This window comes from Strix aluco, chromosome 8, assembly GCF_031877795.1.
Source record: "Strix aluco isolate bStrAlu1 chromosome 8, bStrAlu1.hap1, whole genome shotgun sequence".
NCBI lineage: Eukaryota > Metazoa > Chordata > Aves > Strigiformes > Strigidae > Strix > Strix aluco.
Window position 1 is genome coordinate 3,463,923 of NC_133938.1, and position 15,498 is coordinate 3,479,420.

Sequence of the window (15,498 nt, forward strand, 5' to 3'; positions counted from 1 at the left end):
GTGTGTCCAGGGCTAATGCTTTATCACAGCAATCTGTAGGGGTGTGGAGCGATAATGCAAAGCCCTGACTTGGCAGTTCTATATGATCTTTTGCATAATCCAGTATTAGGCAATAGGGAGGGACCCCTGCTATTAGCGGTGTCGGACTGGATGGAGCACTCAGGGTCGCTGAATCCACTTCCGTGCGTCACTGGATAGCTGAGGGATAGACGCCTGCTTTTGAAGGACCCATTGCATGTCTATCCCACAAGCTTCCGTGCCTCAGCTGTTGTCTCGCATGGGGTTTCATCTTGGAACAAGTTGGCTGAATTGCCTTTTTACTCCCCTCTGCTTTCCTAAAGCGAGTCTCTTCTGTGTACCTCTCCAAGCTGTTCCTCAGCCAGCCATATTTTTGATAACTGTTTTCCCTTGTACCACCTCCTTTCACTCTGAATTGTCTCTTCCACTGTCTCTTCCTATTTCTAAGGTTTTTCCATTCTGCCATCATCAAAGTGTGCATGCTTAAAGCTTCAGTCCTGTTGATCTTCACATGTAATTCTTAATGCAGGATCAGATTTGTTGGTCACAGTATTGTCAGCCCTGTCTTCAGTTCTGGTATCTCTCATTATCCTGTTGCTGTTGTGTTTTGTAGTAAATATATACAAGAATCTATAAAAATCCTGGAGAAGGTTATGCTGACTGGGAGCAGGCTCTGAGCCTTTCCTATCAAACTGCATTGTGTGATGGTTGATGTGATAAGCTCCTGGTTTGTCGTATTAAATTCTGTGCTAAGCAGAGATGCTCTTCAGAAGCATGATTAACATGGAGCGATAGTTTGTAGGAGATAGTCTGTAGGAAAAGTATATTTAGTTAAGTCATGAGTCTATATCCCGAGGCTGCAGAATATGGCAGAAGTTTGCTTGTACTGAATTTTGGGTTAATTTCTCTCCCTTAGGCATCCATCAGAATCTGCTGTGCCTGCCTGTCCTGGTTTGATAACAGACATTATGCAGAGAGGAGGCATTACTGCTGTGATGCTGGAAGAGCTGTTTGCTCTGGAAAAGTTCAGAAGTTTGTGTGTTGTTACACTTTTACAGAGAAGAAATAGAAGGCCCTGAATCTATCTGCATGGCAGTTTTGTGTAGCCATACTGGTTTGAAAACCTAGAGTAGGGCGCATAGTGTGGGTTTAAATAGGAAATTTATGCTAAAATATATTTTAATAATGCCGTGTGATTGAGTTTCATGGGAGCATCTCCACCATGGCAGCAAGTTGTGCTGTTGAGTGTGCAGCGTGGAACTGGAGGACTTTTAATGATAATGCAGATGTGATCTCTCCTATCCAGTGCATCTCGCTCATCGTGTTGAGCACTTCCACAGATAGTTATGATGCAGATAAGGTCAGCGCTGGTTCTTCATTGACAGTTGCCAACAGTAGCTGCTTATGGTAATTCGCCTGAGAGTCTGATCACATGCAGTCCAGCGGAGACATTTTTATGGAGAAATGCACACTTTTGTGAATGAAGGGCCCTCAGCACTGTGCTCGGTTGGGCCTTTTGTTGACTGAAGCCAGCGCAGGGACTTTTCACGCTCAACAGCCTTGCATGTGGTTGAACCTAGGATAAATGCAAAAACCTGTCAGCTGAATTTTAGCAAGTCTCGTCCCTTTTGCTTCACGAGCAGCAGACAAAATGCTGCCAGAACTGTTTCTAATTTAGTATTTGGTAGAGCTGGGGTGAAGACACTGCTTTCAAATGACTGTACAGGAGCTTGCAGTTTATTATTGTCAGCCTCCACCCTTCTGCCACTTTAGGAGCTGCTGATTTTAATTGCACATTCCTGAAACCACAGATACAGGTCCAAAGCCTTCAGAGGCTTTTTCTGTATAACCTAATGTGCTGAACTGGGACTCCTTGCAGGATGAAGTCCTTGCAGCACTGAGCTTTTATTTTTGAAATCCGGAACAGAAGGCACTGACAGTTTGTTACTGAGAAATAGGAGCTGGTAAGGTCTTAGAGTTAGATGAAGGAGATTTTAGTTTTGAAGTTACTTTTGCAAGTCTCTCTAAATGGACTGTGTGTTTGCACCTCGCTGTTTGCCTTCTGGGTTGTAAGCCACCTGCTGCGCTCATCTTCGGTGCATCGAGAGGTTCAGTATTCCCTCGTGGGAGCTGTGACTTCTCACCACGAAACTCACTGATTGAATGCACTGAAAGCAGAGAGCTTGCACTTCCTTTCAAAGAATTCCCTAGTATCTTGCAGGATAGAGTATTCACTTTGTTTATTTGATGAACCGGACTGTTTACTATGGGCTATTATAATCCCGCGTGACTAACCACTTTCTTTTCTTTCCAAGTTTATTTTTTCTGTTGAGCAACGCCTTCTGCTATGCTATGGTGCTTGTTAACTCTGCTCACCCTCTTGCCCTGATCATTTCTGCTCATCGCTGCATGCTGCAGTGTGACAGAGGCCTGATTCCTCTCTCTGGATTTCTACAGTAGTTTTACCTGGATGAAAGTGGATTGTTAGAGATTAGCATTAGTTACTGTTGAAGCGACCCAGAGCTTTCGCAGAGTCGTGGTGTGCGTGCCTCAGTTTCCTGTTTAATGGGTGTTTCTTATGCTGCTTTGGTGTAGGAAGAGCAGAGTTTTGGTTTGTATCTGCAAATGGACTCGTAGTCTGTTTTGTTTTTTTTTTTTTTCCCTGTGTGTGCTGTCCTTTTATGAGGGCAGATGATGTTATCAAAGGACAGAAAATAATTGCTAGGTGTCCGGACCTTTCTTCAATTCTAGCCCAGCCGTTTCTGTGTCTTGTTCTACATTCAGCAACTTTTGTTGCTTAATTATATTTATATTTTTCAAATCAGATAAAGACTTAAAAAACCTTGGATTTCTGAATACTTCACTTTTGAGTGCAAAACATAGTCATTGAAATGTTTTTGGTTGTTGTCTAAAACTTAATTTTTTTTTTTCTAAGTAAAGAAAATTTTCTCAATTTTTTTTTTAAGAATTTTAATTAGAAGAGCAGCATTTTACAAAACTTGCAAATAAGCAGAATGAATGTGTGATCAGTTGTTTTATGGAAAAATAACAGCTGTTTCCAAATGATTAAGAGTAATATTTCCTGTCTGTTGGTGTATGTTACTGCATAGTTGAACATTAGTATGAGGAGGAACACTGTTATAAGAGATGCTAATTAGTCTGAGAGTACAGGGGTCTGGATTCTTGGACATGATGTGATCTGACCACGTCTGCTCTCAGAGCTCCATTTTCTTCATGTAAAATAAAGGTGCTGACATTTACATATCTTTGTAAAACAGTGCTGGGTTTATGGGCATTATCTGGGCTAATTGAAGCTTTGTCTTGGATTTATTGCCAGACTTTGGTCTATGTATTCAAATATAGTATCTAATTATTCAAGAGGAGAATATAGGTTCCTTTGTATATTTTCATTGTTTATTTTAGCATCACTTGAAGAAGAAAAGATAATTTGTGCAAATGAATGGAAAACACTGCAAGGGAAAACATGACAGTATCCTATGTGGCATAGAAAAGTGTTCAGAGCCAAGTCATTTTATCACCAAAATCACTAAAATTAAAAGGAAAATGAGCCAAGTCTTAATTGTCTCTCAAAGCTGGTGAAGGCTTAACAGTGACTCCCATTATATGTATTTCCTGGAGGTTTTGCCCTGCCTTGTTGAATGGTCTATCCTAGTCAGGAGAGGATGGGAGAGGCATCCACATCCTCTTCCCTGCCTCCTCCCATTAGGGATTACTCACAGTTAACTCTGCTCTGGTGCAGGCACTTGCTTTAGTAAATTACAAGTGCTACATACCATTTTTAAAATCAGTAGTGAGTCCTGTTGCAGAGATCACGAGCATTTTATAGGTTAAGTTGGCAAGCTGGTATCCGTTGAAAGATTGTTGAGTCTCATTTATCTGCAGTAACTTAAACAGTTTATACGTTAGCAGAGATAACTAACCTTAACTAAATGTTATTATCCCAAGTAAATTCAGTTCCTTAAATGAAGTGTTCATGACAGGCCTGTTAATAAATACTCAGAATCTAAAAATGCCATTAAATCCTACTCTTTGTTTACTGAAGTTAGTTGTGACACGTCTTTTACAGGAATAAAATGCATAAACAAGCTGATGTTTAGTGGAAATGCTGCTATTATGCTCAGCTGCAAAAAATTCTCAATATTAGATTCAAATTGCAATGTAAAAAATTTCAGCCTAAGTCCCTGTTGGTCTTCTTGCAGAGTCTTTCATGCTAATGCTGCCACGGTCCCAGCAGGCAGCAGTGGATCTGAAGACCGCTGCTTCATGATGCTAAATTACAGCTGCTTTCTCCTTCTCGGGCTGCCTTGTTGCTGCTGGCTTTCGAAGGCCCAGGAGAGCAGGCAGAGTGTGCTTTAGTACCAGCTGTGAGAGTGCCTGAGGGTGTAAGCCTATGTCGGAGCACCCCATGCTACACTCTTGCAGTCTTTGCAGTCATAAGGCAGCTCGAGTCCCTTGTTAGCCTTTTTAGCACTAATTGGAGTGAGACCCACGTCTATTACCTGGGCCAGCAGGGTTGGGTGGATGCGCCCAGCTTTTTGCACCGGTGCTGTCACTGTGCAGGGGCACTCGGGTGGCTCTGCAGAGCCAGCTTGCAACAGCAGGTGAGGAGACTCGAGGCTGGGGGTCCACTGTGGTCCCCAGAGCTTCAGTCGATGGGCTGAGCCTTACTCTGTGATGGCTGTGCTGCGGCAGGGGTTAGTGGGGTGCTGGTGCTCGTTGCTGGCATCTCCAGGCAGGGCTGCTCAGGCGCACAGAGCTGAGACATTGGGACTGTCTGTGCCTGAACCTGGCTCAGACTTGTGTGGTTTGTTAGGCAAAGCTTTGCTCCCAGCGCGTGTGGCAGACACAGTAATTTCTTCACCTGGGCACATAAATAAACCACTTCAGCTGTCCTCTAGTGCTGCTCCTGAGCTAATAACACGGGCAGCTCCATGTGACGCCAGCTCTGGCGTCTTCGTGTGTCTGGTGGTTAATCCATCCCCTGGATAAATTGTCCACTGATAATTGAGACGTGACTGTGCCAAGTATTCTCCACTCAGAGGAGCATGCACATTCGTGGTTACCACGGTTCAGCTTGCACAGTTCAGAGCCACCATGGTTTGCCTGTGTGAACCCTACAGGTCCAGAGGGATCCATCTCTGCTGATCTGATGTAGTGTTTCTGCCAAAAGTGGGAAGTCTGTGATTTTTCTGCAGTATCTGGTCAAACTGTTTGGCTTTTTCATTCTTTAGTAATGGAGCTTTGATGTTTTCTTTGTCTCAGTCTTTGTACTCTCAGTTTTGGCACAGTTTATCAGAGGGTAGCTCTTTCAGATCAGTCTCAGCACTTGCGTTTTCTGTATCAAGTCTTTGTGTTCTTGAAATACTCTCTTTGTGAAATTATGTGATTCTTAGTCATGAAAGAAGATACTGTCTTTCTTCTTACCCATCCTTGGAGGCATAACTCGTGTCTTTCTGGGTTTGGTAAGAAATTGCTTTAGTATTCCCAGATAACTAATTAATCTCTGATTAATATTAATCTTCCTATACCCAAATGGCTTCTTACATTAGCAATCAGTTATAATAGCAAATAACCTAGCAATATTTGTACATAAAACATCTCCCTGGTTTTGTGACTGGCTGTTATATGTGGGATCCCTCTTTAGGTAAGTGTACTTACAAATATTTCCTTTCATTAGAGGCTTTTTCCATTTCAAGCATTGTGATATTACATGAATTTGACACACATTACAGATCATTGGGCTTGTCTGTAAAAAGAATCCAGAACTTAATACTAAATATTCTCAGATCTTAAAAATGGAGGCTTCTGACTATTTCTAAACGAATGTTTGTCTTAACAGAGAATGCTTACACAAATTTTTGAGGCACGTTTACAATTTGAAGTGAAAGACTTCTATCAGCTATTCTCTATAGTAATTATGTCTTTCAAAACACCGTGCAAAAGAAGTTCTAAGAGCTAGAGCAAAGCAGGAGATACGGAACTGCATTCCAGAGGCAGTGAGCATGTATGTGGAGGTAATGACTGCACTTTATGGTTGGGGAGGTGTCATCCTTGTTGAGGGTTGGTAGCTGTCTGTGGTTGATGAAAAGCAGAGATTGCCTAGGAATTTCCTTGGTTCATTTGAATATTTCCATGTATTATAAATGCAGCCAAAAAATTAAATGCAGGAGTTCTCTGTGCTCACCAGCCATCAGGCTTATGAAAACGGGGGTTTGGGTTTTCTGAAATGCAGTAATGGCAGTAGACAAATACCTGCCTGATTCTTAGAATTTGGATCCAGTGATGACCATTTTTGGAGTAAGTGTTTGGGTGAAAGAAAATGTAATTTATGCAAATAAAACATGGTTTTTAATTACTTGAGCATTGTCAGTGGTTAATATTGCACTGCTCATGTTTCAAAACCTCTTAGAGTGACTGTGGCCTGTAGTTCACACTTAAAAATAAATCTGATACCTTTGTTTAGCAAATATATCACTTTAAACTGTTACCTTCTTTAACTTGACTGCAAATTTTATTTTTTTTTTTTAGTGTGTTACATTTCCTGTATTCTTAGATTTACACCAAGTCCTTCAGATTTGACTCCTGTTGCATTTCCCTGAGGTACCAGTATCCCTTTAAGGGTGACGGGGGTTTTGCCACAGCAAGAACAGGCCATCTGCATTCCTGAATGTTCAACACGGGAAGTGACTGTTTGCCCTGGAGACCTAGTGATAGCTAAGAGAAGGCTGGGGCTCAGCTTTGAAATGTTAATCTGCTGCTTCTGCCCTTCCAAGATTTTGCCCAAGGAGGCAGTGGGTGGGAAGTTGGTATTAATTTAGAATTTGAAGCTTTGGCGCAATCTGTTACAGTTTTAGCACATTATAAATTGTTTAATATTTAAGGAGGTATTGAAGTTAAGACGGAACTTTGTCCTACTTTCAAAATTGGCAAGTAATACCCTGATTTTGAAGAAGTGCCTAGCTGCCAAGTAAAAACAGTAGTCAGGATCCTCCCTGTGATGAGGAGCTCTGCAAGGTTAATTTTTCAAGGTCCCTTATCATATCCTTACAGGGAATTTAACACCCGCCCAGGAGGCAGGAGGTAAAACCTTCCAGTCTTTGCCATTGTCATTTTTACAGTGCCCCAAATTGTACTACGATCCTCACAGAGACTTGGGAATTATGCATCTCGTTTTAGATAAAAGGAAAATTGGTCTTGGATTGGGCCACGAGCTACTTGGATTCAAATCCTTTTTCTGCCAGATGCATCCTGCCAAGCCATCACTTTATAACTATTTAAAATGCTGTAGTGGCTCCTGGTGAGAATAAGCATCTCGGGAGGACAGAGGTGAGTGAGGGAGAAGGAAATGTGAGGAACGTGGTGCTTTTCATGGCTTTGCTGACATAGGCTAGCTGGAAAAGTCTGCAAAATCATAGCTGGGATCAGTGTGTTGCTTAGAGCATGTCCCAGGAGACGACTCGCGATGCTCAGTACAACACGTGTGAGTTAGGCAACAGACTTGTGGAATAAGATCTAGAAATATCCCCTCTGCCCAGCTGTTTGTGTAGGGAAAGGATGGGTTAAAGCCCTTCAGGCAAGATTCTGATGCCTGTGGACATCGGGGCATGCAGCAATGATCTACAGTGATCTACATGGGACTTCTTCTGTGCTTCAGTCAGTATCTGTGAGATGGAGATGATAATTGTCCCTTTTTCTGCCCTAGTTGCTACAGTGATCCCTTACTGAGCTTCTGTACAGTGCCCAGGAGAGCAAACCTTTAGTCTTTAGGTACCAGCGTAGGTGCAGGTGTTCATAAGGCAGCAAACTGGAGGGGGAGGCTGTTCAGGCAAGGGCATGTAATGATGGCTAATTAAATGGCGTGCTAATGAAATACTTTGGTCATTTCTTGAGCGTGATGGAGAAGCACATCTCTATCAGGTATCCCCATTACCTTTGTTAGGGAGGCATCCCTGCTGCCTTTTGAACCACCTTACCCTGCACACCTCTGCTTGCTGAGCATTCTTGGAGCATGGCTGCTGCCTCCTTCCTTGCCTTGTTGACAGCCAGCACCGCTGCTCAGCCAACCACGGGTCACTGGGACAAGCAGAAAGTCCTTGTCAGAGGGGTCTGCTCTGTGCACGAGGGAACTGGTTGCAGTCATCTGTTCCCAGGAGCACCACAACAGAGCAGGTCTAATACAAATCTGCCCTTTGCATTTTATTTTTTGCTTCCTTGGAATAAGCCGTGAGCTTTGCAGCATGGTGACCCAGGTGTAGCTTTCCCTCCGTGTTAGTCCGTTGCTCCTGGGTGAGATGCTCAGCTAAAGTAAATGGGGTTTGTGTTACCCTCCGTGGAGTTATGCCACGTCCCCTAGCAGAGGCTCCCACCTCTGTTACCACACTCGTGCAGATGCTTCTTCTGTAACTGATGATGATGATACAGGTAGGTGCTCAAAAGAAGGACATAAATAGGACCGAGACATGTTTCGGCTAGCAGTGCACTAAAACTACAGCAAAATACAATGTTTGCTGTCTAGAGAAGGACAAAGTCGATAGGAAACGAAATTTTATTTTCAAGCTTTTAAGGGGATATAACAGTGAAGAATAACACAGCCTTAAAGAAGAAAGCTTGACTGTCCCTGTTGCAGGAGAGTTGTAAACCTTTGAAATAGGGTTTTGTAATGCAACAGCTGAGAGCCATAACTGCAGCAGCACAGATACACCTACGGAATGCGTGTGTTAAATAGTTTATATAAGCCAAATCAATCAGTCTGGGTTCTTAGTTAAGGTGACAGAGTGTGTGTCTGTGGTCAGGTTAGGGACATACATATGCAGAATTGTTATTTGCAGGTGATGTGTTTGATTTGGGGTAATTGGGCTGTGTAAGTCTGAAAAAGAGAGAGTCCTGTTTGATTTCTTCTGTACTTTAAGTTTATTTGTTTGTTGTGTTTGGTGTTTATGTTGGCAGGGAGCAGGTTATGCCCCTCTTACTCATACCCAGTGGCCTCTTTCTCCCTGTGTAGTCTTACTCATTTTAATAGCACCAGAACTGCGCTTGCCCCGAGTGCGGTGGCAGTGTCGGGTCCTGGGATAAAGACTGAGTGAAAACTGTGTTAAGGAATTGTCTGAAAGATTGTCCAAAATTTGATCTGTAATTACAGGCTGTACAAAATCAAGGAGTGTGTTTTAAAAGAGCGGTAATCGTGGTTCTGGGAGCAGGTTTTCCTTTGCATATTTTTAGTGTGTATTTGCCATTAATTTAGACTGTTCCGTAGTCCTGACTGGGAAGATGGTCAGAGCTCCTGTACAGCTGTTTCCAGAGGGCCTTAATAAATTCTTATTGGAAGAAATGGACACATTTTCAATGATTTCTTACAGTAATGCTCCAGTATTCCATTGTTAAGTTTATTAGCCAGTTGGTAGGTGGCCTGCACTTTTGCAAATACTTGACTGAAATTGTCCCTGTGCCTTTGGAAGTCTGATAAAGAAAAACTGACTGCGTTTTGTGGAAGAGGCACCTACTGTTGCATCCTAGGAGCTGTTGGGAGGAATCGAAAAGGCCTTTCCTGGAAGTGGGATGAAGATGGCATTGGAGATTGCTGTCTGCAGCCTGCCAGCAAGCAGGGCTGTGGGAGAGGACAGCTGTATTGCTCCTCAGCTGTTCCCCCATTTCTGCTGCAGCAGCTTTCAAACCCTTTTAATATGCACCTGAAAGCAGGACTTGCTATTCTTTGCGATAATCTGGAGATCAGCTGTATGTCAGAGTGGTGCACAAGGACAAAGGCAAAACTTTTGTAAACTAAGAAGGTATCACAGTCCTACTAGGCCAGGGGAGTTGGCTGTTGGATGCCTCGTTATTTTTCCTGGTGCCACAAAGAGGTAAGCAGGGCCTGGAGACTCGGAGGTGAGATGATAGAGCAGGTTCTGCTCCTCGGTCAGCGGTGAGGCTGGGATGATGAGGCTGGATAACCAGCTCTTTATCTGAAGTTGTCTGACTCTTTCAGTGTGCACGGTCAATCTAATGGGTTTGTATGATGATTTCAGGCTACTTTGGTCGGGTTGCAGATAACATGGGAATAGCCCTGTGTATACTGTGTCTGTTCGTGGTCTCATCCACAGCTTCAGAGGGATGCAGGACGGAGGAAAGGTTAAGGCATCACCACTGAGAGCAATGAGAGGAGCTGTCATGGTTCAGTTCAGACACTGGGACACCATTTGGGTTCATTTTCCTTTTGGTGCATTTGTTGGTCGTTATTTCCTCCTCCTCTTTCATCACTTCTTCCCCCACAAATATCTAAAGCTTAAAATAATGTGCTTGCCTTTTATCTGCCAATAGTCTGACACGAAGTAGTTCCTCTTCATAACCATGAATTTATGTTTGGCCTGTTTACTCAGGTGGTAGACAGTATTTCTGGCTGCACAGATGGTGAGTCTAATACAGGCTTCTGGGTTTGACTTTTATGTTTGTTTACATCTTCATGGTACAATAGTTATCCGAAGAGACAAACTGGAAAATTGTGAAGTGCAACCTTGGGCCTAATCCTGAGATGTACGAAGGGCTTGGAAACCCCCAGAGTGCAGACCCGGGACCTGGTGTTGGATAGCCCCCTAAGCACTGCCCACCTTTCCAGATCAGGTGTTTTTTAACTAGCGTAGCCAGTTCATTCATCTTTTGTCCAATACATTAAAATGCTCTTGTTGGACAAGTGAAATTTGAGATGTAAAATGCCAGGAATGGGGAAATGCTGTGCATTTGGGGCAGTGGCAGTCTTTACCCTGTGTCTGCTCGGTCCTGCACGTCCCCATCAACCTTGTATTAATACAGAGTTTTTCCTTGTCTGTTTGTAATTTTCTTCTGTTTATCAGGATGAGTGGATTAGAAAGATAGGAGGGAATGAGGAAAAGGTTCCTCTTCGTTCACCTGGGGAGATGCACAGGTAAATGTGTTTGTGCAGATACAAACACAGCACTTGTATGGTCACCTGAGTTTTGCTGAGCAAGTGCACTGGAGGGTACCTCAGCTTTGAAGCTGCCCATGTGAAAGGGAGGTCAACAGGAGGAGTAAAAGTAAGTCCTAAAAGGTTAGGGCTTAAAAATAGGGTCAGTTAAGCAGCTTCAGAGGCTACCTTAACCCTCTTGCCTTCTTCCAGTGAGGTTGCTTTCAGTGTCCAGCACAGAGCTGCATTGCTGCGTGGATGGGGCTCTGGACTGGCAGCGCCTCTGCTACCCAGTGCCTCTGTGGCTTTTGCCCACTGATTTTGTTATTTTTATCTTCATTTGGACGGAGTCTCCATTTCTGGGTTCTTACTCTTCTTTGGGTTTGAGGTTTATCAGTAGAAAGGATTATATGCGTGCAAAGTAGCAATAGTATTATGCGGCAGTTCTTCTGAAAAAAACATGTACTTTTAGCAATTCCTCAATAATAAACTGTCACACTTCACTGCTGTATGTTTTGTCAGTTATCTGGTGCCAAATGGAGCTCATTTATCTGTATGTAAGAAACAGATAGTGTGAGGTGATGACATGTTAACTGTAATGTGGGAAAGAGCAATGACAAGTTCTGCTCATTGTGAGTTTTGCAGCGATGAAAACAGTCAAAAGTATCTGGTTTGTATTTTCAAAAGTTCTCCAAAGCACATACTTTAAGTACATTTAAGTTCATCATGAACATACTTCAAGTTCATTTCAAGAGTTCAGGATTAGAAATGGAAAAAAGGTTATGGGGTCAGAGTTAAATAGATGATGATGGTGCATTTCTTTATACAGAAATTAATTTGTATCTTTTACCTAAATTGCAGAACTAAATACTGAGTTTATAGACATCATATTTTTTTGGTGGACCAGATTCTTATCTGGTGTGAAGTCATCTCGTCTAACTCGCCTGACTTCGCTGGAGTCACAGCATTTTTCTGCTGAAGGATTTGCCTTCTGTATTTTAAGAAAATTGCATTATTCATTGAAGTTGGCTGTGGTAGGAGAGATTCTTTCAATACCCTCTGTGTTAGCCAAGTCTTTTTTCTTGAATAAAAAGTTGATTCATTTCAGAATGTTTTGGCAATAGAAGTTTAAAAACTGGAATTTGAGATTAGTATAGCATTTTTTTTGAGAAGCACATTTAAAACTTGAGTACTAAATGTTCTTTTTAAAGTCATCTGCAACAGAAGACAAGCTACAGGATCGTTCCCTGTCCCACAGAAATTGTCTGGATGACAGGAAAGAGGAAGTAGTAGAGAAAAATTGCTGAATTTTGATGTGTTTTTGTGACTCATATTAAACCATTCAGCCTTGCTGGGATGTGCCAGGGAATTCTAGGAAATCTGTCAGTTGCTGTAGAGACAGGTTCCTCAAACCTTGTTTTTAGCATTTCATTTTCTTAATGTCTATGTTTATGTACAGCCTCATAGCATAATGATCTCATATCAGAATATATATATGTATTTATGTAATATACATATGTAAAAAGACAGTTATGCAATGGGAGTATGTATCCAGTTTATGTAATTTTCTGTGTATCTAAAAGAAGCTCACTTTTTTCAGTACGGTGAGATCAGCAGTGCCAATGAAATCTACTGTTTTCCCGCATGTGTGTTTGTTCAGTCACTCCTTGTGCTTTGGGTGCAACCTTTGTGCCCAGTAAAGATGCTTTTTAAGCTTCCATTTTATTTAGAGCAGTGTCCCTTCCTGGCTTGGGCAGAGTCATCATGGCACTAGAGGTCCTAATATCAGGGAGAAGATGGTCCTAATATCAGGGTTAAATTTGTACCTGTGGTAGACAAACATTGTGTTTTGCGTTCCCCAGAGAAGTGGTTTAATTCAAAATAATGTTAGTCTTTAGAGAGCTGTGGCTTTCTGAGTTCCTGGTAAATCAGCCCCTGCCCTGGATTCCTGTCTGGGGGCCGTGTCTGAGGGTGAAAGGGTTCTTGCATCTTGGATCAGGGTGAAGGTTCCTTTTGTGATGAGAGCATGGTAAAAACAAATCCAAAGTCAACACATGGGAAATTAAGTGCAGAATTTTCTTTTGGTGCAAACTGAAAACAGATGAAAATCCTTTTTTTTTTTTTTTTTTAGTTTGTATTTTTTTAGATGACGGTGGCATGCATCATAGAAATACCCAGAGAAATATCAGATAAAAGATAAGACATGAAAAATAGCTTTGTGATGTGTATTAGCTAGGGTTAACACCACTAAGATTAATTATTGTCTGATATTAGATCAAGTTCCTTCAACAAGGCAGAAGAGCTGTCTTAAAAAACAAGGTAGAACACGTGCATGTGATTTTTTTTTTTTTTTCTTTTTTGCTGTTTTAAGACCCTTCCATTGCTTGTTTTTTCCCAGGTACCGCTTACAGAAGCAGTGGACCCAGTTGAGTTGGAGGATTACCTTATTACACACCCCATTGCGGTGGAGTCTGGGCCCCTGAGAGACTTGCTTGAGTTTCCTCCCGATGATATCGAGGTTGTGTACACTCCCCGAGAATGTCGAACGCTTGTGTCGGCTGTGCCTGAAGAGAGGTAGGAGGTGACGGGGTGACACCTCGCTCAAGGGAATTAATTGTTCTGGATTTAAGTATCTGCAAGACTGAAGCCTGGAATTTTTGTCTGTAAATGCCTGAAAGAGTAAATGCAAACCTGCTTGAAGTGTGTGTGTTTAAGAAGTCATTATCATGCCTGTGATTTTGAAGGTGTTTGTTTTTATTCTTTTAACAGTGAGATGGACCCTCATGTGAGGGACTGTGTAAGAAGTTACACGGAAGACTGGGCGATTGTGAACAGAAAGTGAGTTCCCCTGTGGTATTTGTCAGCTTGATTTCATACTTAAATTTTTGCAGGATGGCTAGCTGGTGTGAGGAGGCTCAAAAATTATTGTCCTGGCTACTGATTCCATGTGCCCTGGCTTTTAATTGCCCAGCTCAGCTGAACTGATGCTTTGTATTTAGCTGAAATGATGCTTTGTGTTTTGAAAATTAGATCTCAGACATAAAAAGCCCTTGGGGCATTTTTGAAAATCTAGACCACTTTAGTCAACGGTTGCTCCTTTAGAATGGTAGTGAAATTAGGGAGTGCGACCAAGTAAAATTACTGTCAGCATTTGTTTGTTCCTTTGTTCCATACGTTTTTAGCTCTTTTTAGAGAGAAGTTGCATTAATTTTGTAATGATGTAAGATTTATGTGCAGGCACAACCACCTAGTATATAAGGTGCCCTCTGCAACATTCATTTGTTCCTAAAGAGACTTTGAGAAAGTACATAATTTAAGCAAATAATTGTTAATATTTTTGAACTACCACAGCATTTACGTAATGAGTTAACAGTTTAGAGAATGTGCATGCATTGATTAATTTATGCGAATTAGCAGGAAGGTTTCTGAGTAGCTCTACTTGGAACATACACTCGGATGATTGAAAGTCTGATGACTTCAAGAGCTACTGTCAAGGAGTAAGTGATCCATGTGATGTGCATCACCTACAAATGACTTGACTACATCTACAGCTCTGCCCTTGTGGCAGTTGCTACAATTCACTGGTTTAATGTTGTCCTGAGAACCACTTCAGGGGATGCTGAAGATATGCTTTGCAGTGCTAAGATGACCTAATAAAAATGTGTCTTGTAATCTCATACCAAAAAAAACCAACCCACCCAGAAAGAAACCTGAGAGAGAGGTGCTTTATTAACTCCCAGCCTTTGTGGGCAGAGTAGACTTGGGCACTGTGACCCACCCAGCCAGCACACCTCTTGGTTTCTCAGCGACTTTTGCTGGTCTCTGGAGTGCCTGGCTTTACTGAGGAGCTTTAGTTGCCAGTGGAGCTTTCTGTCCTGTGCAGATCAGCTGCAGGTTGAGTTCTGTGTCAGGGTAGGCATGGAGACATCACAGTTGCCTGAGTGGGTTTGAAGGTGTGATGAGTGATTGTTGAACTACAGTCAAAGGTTGTCTTGCCCCTTTAGAGGAGGAGAGACACTTCGATAAGCATTTATAGCAATTTTTACTTGGATAAAATTGTGGCAGTGGGCTGGGTAGAAACAGAAGGATTACTGCTGGAGCAGGGGAAGAAACCAGAAGCCTGGCTGGGAAGGATTAAATTGTTTTTCAAGTAAGGATGCTAACAGGTTTTTCTTAATCCATCCTATTGGATGGTTACAAGTGCTTTGGCTAGCTCGGGGGGCAAAAAATCCAGCTCTTCTAGCTTTAGAAGAACACGACTTCTGATGTGCTATCCTTCTCTCTCCCCCACTCCAGGGGAAGTAATCTTTATATCAATCTCTGTCTACAGTTCTTCGTAACCAAAATGTGTTTTGGGGCAGGCAAATTCATCCCTTCAGTGATTAGTTTAATGGTATTGGAAAAGGTAAATAAGTTTTCTTCACTGACCTGAAAAAACAACAGCATATTCTTATTTCAACCTTATGGCATAATTTCTGTACATTAGACTGAATATAGCAATGATCACAAGTACCTCTGAAGTCAGGTCTGGTTTAGAATGAATT

The 15,498-nt window shown here is 42.2% G+C and overlaps 1 protein-coding gene across 10 annotated transcripts in view; it reads left to right on the forward strand.

The window, feature by feature from the left end:
- DOCK7 (dedicator of cytokinesis 7) overlaps nt 1-15,498 on the forward strand; it is a 106,664-nt gene that overhangs the window by 11,299 nt on the left and 79,867 nt on the right. For all 10 annotated transcript variants that reach the window (XM_074831839.1, XM_074831840.1, XM_074831841.1 and 7 more), the window contains exons 3-4: nt 13,353-13,528; nt 13,724-13,792. In XM_074831839.1, the coding sequence (XP_074687940.1) occupies nt 13,353-13,528; nt 13,724-13,792 (245 nt within the window). The remainder of the gene's footprint in view (nt 1-13,352; nt 13,529-13,723; nt 13,793-15,498) is intronic.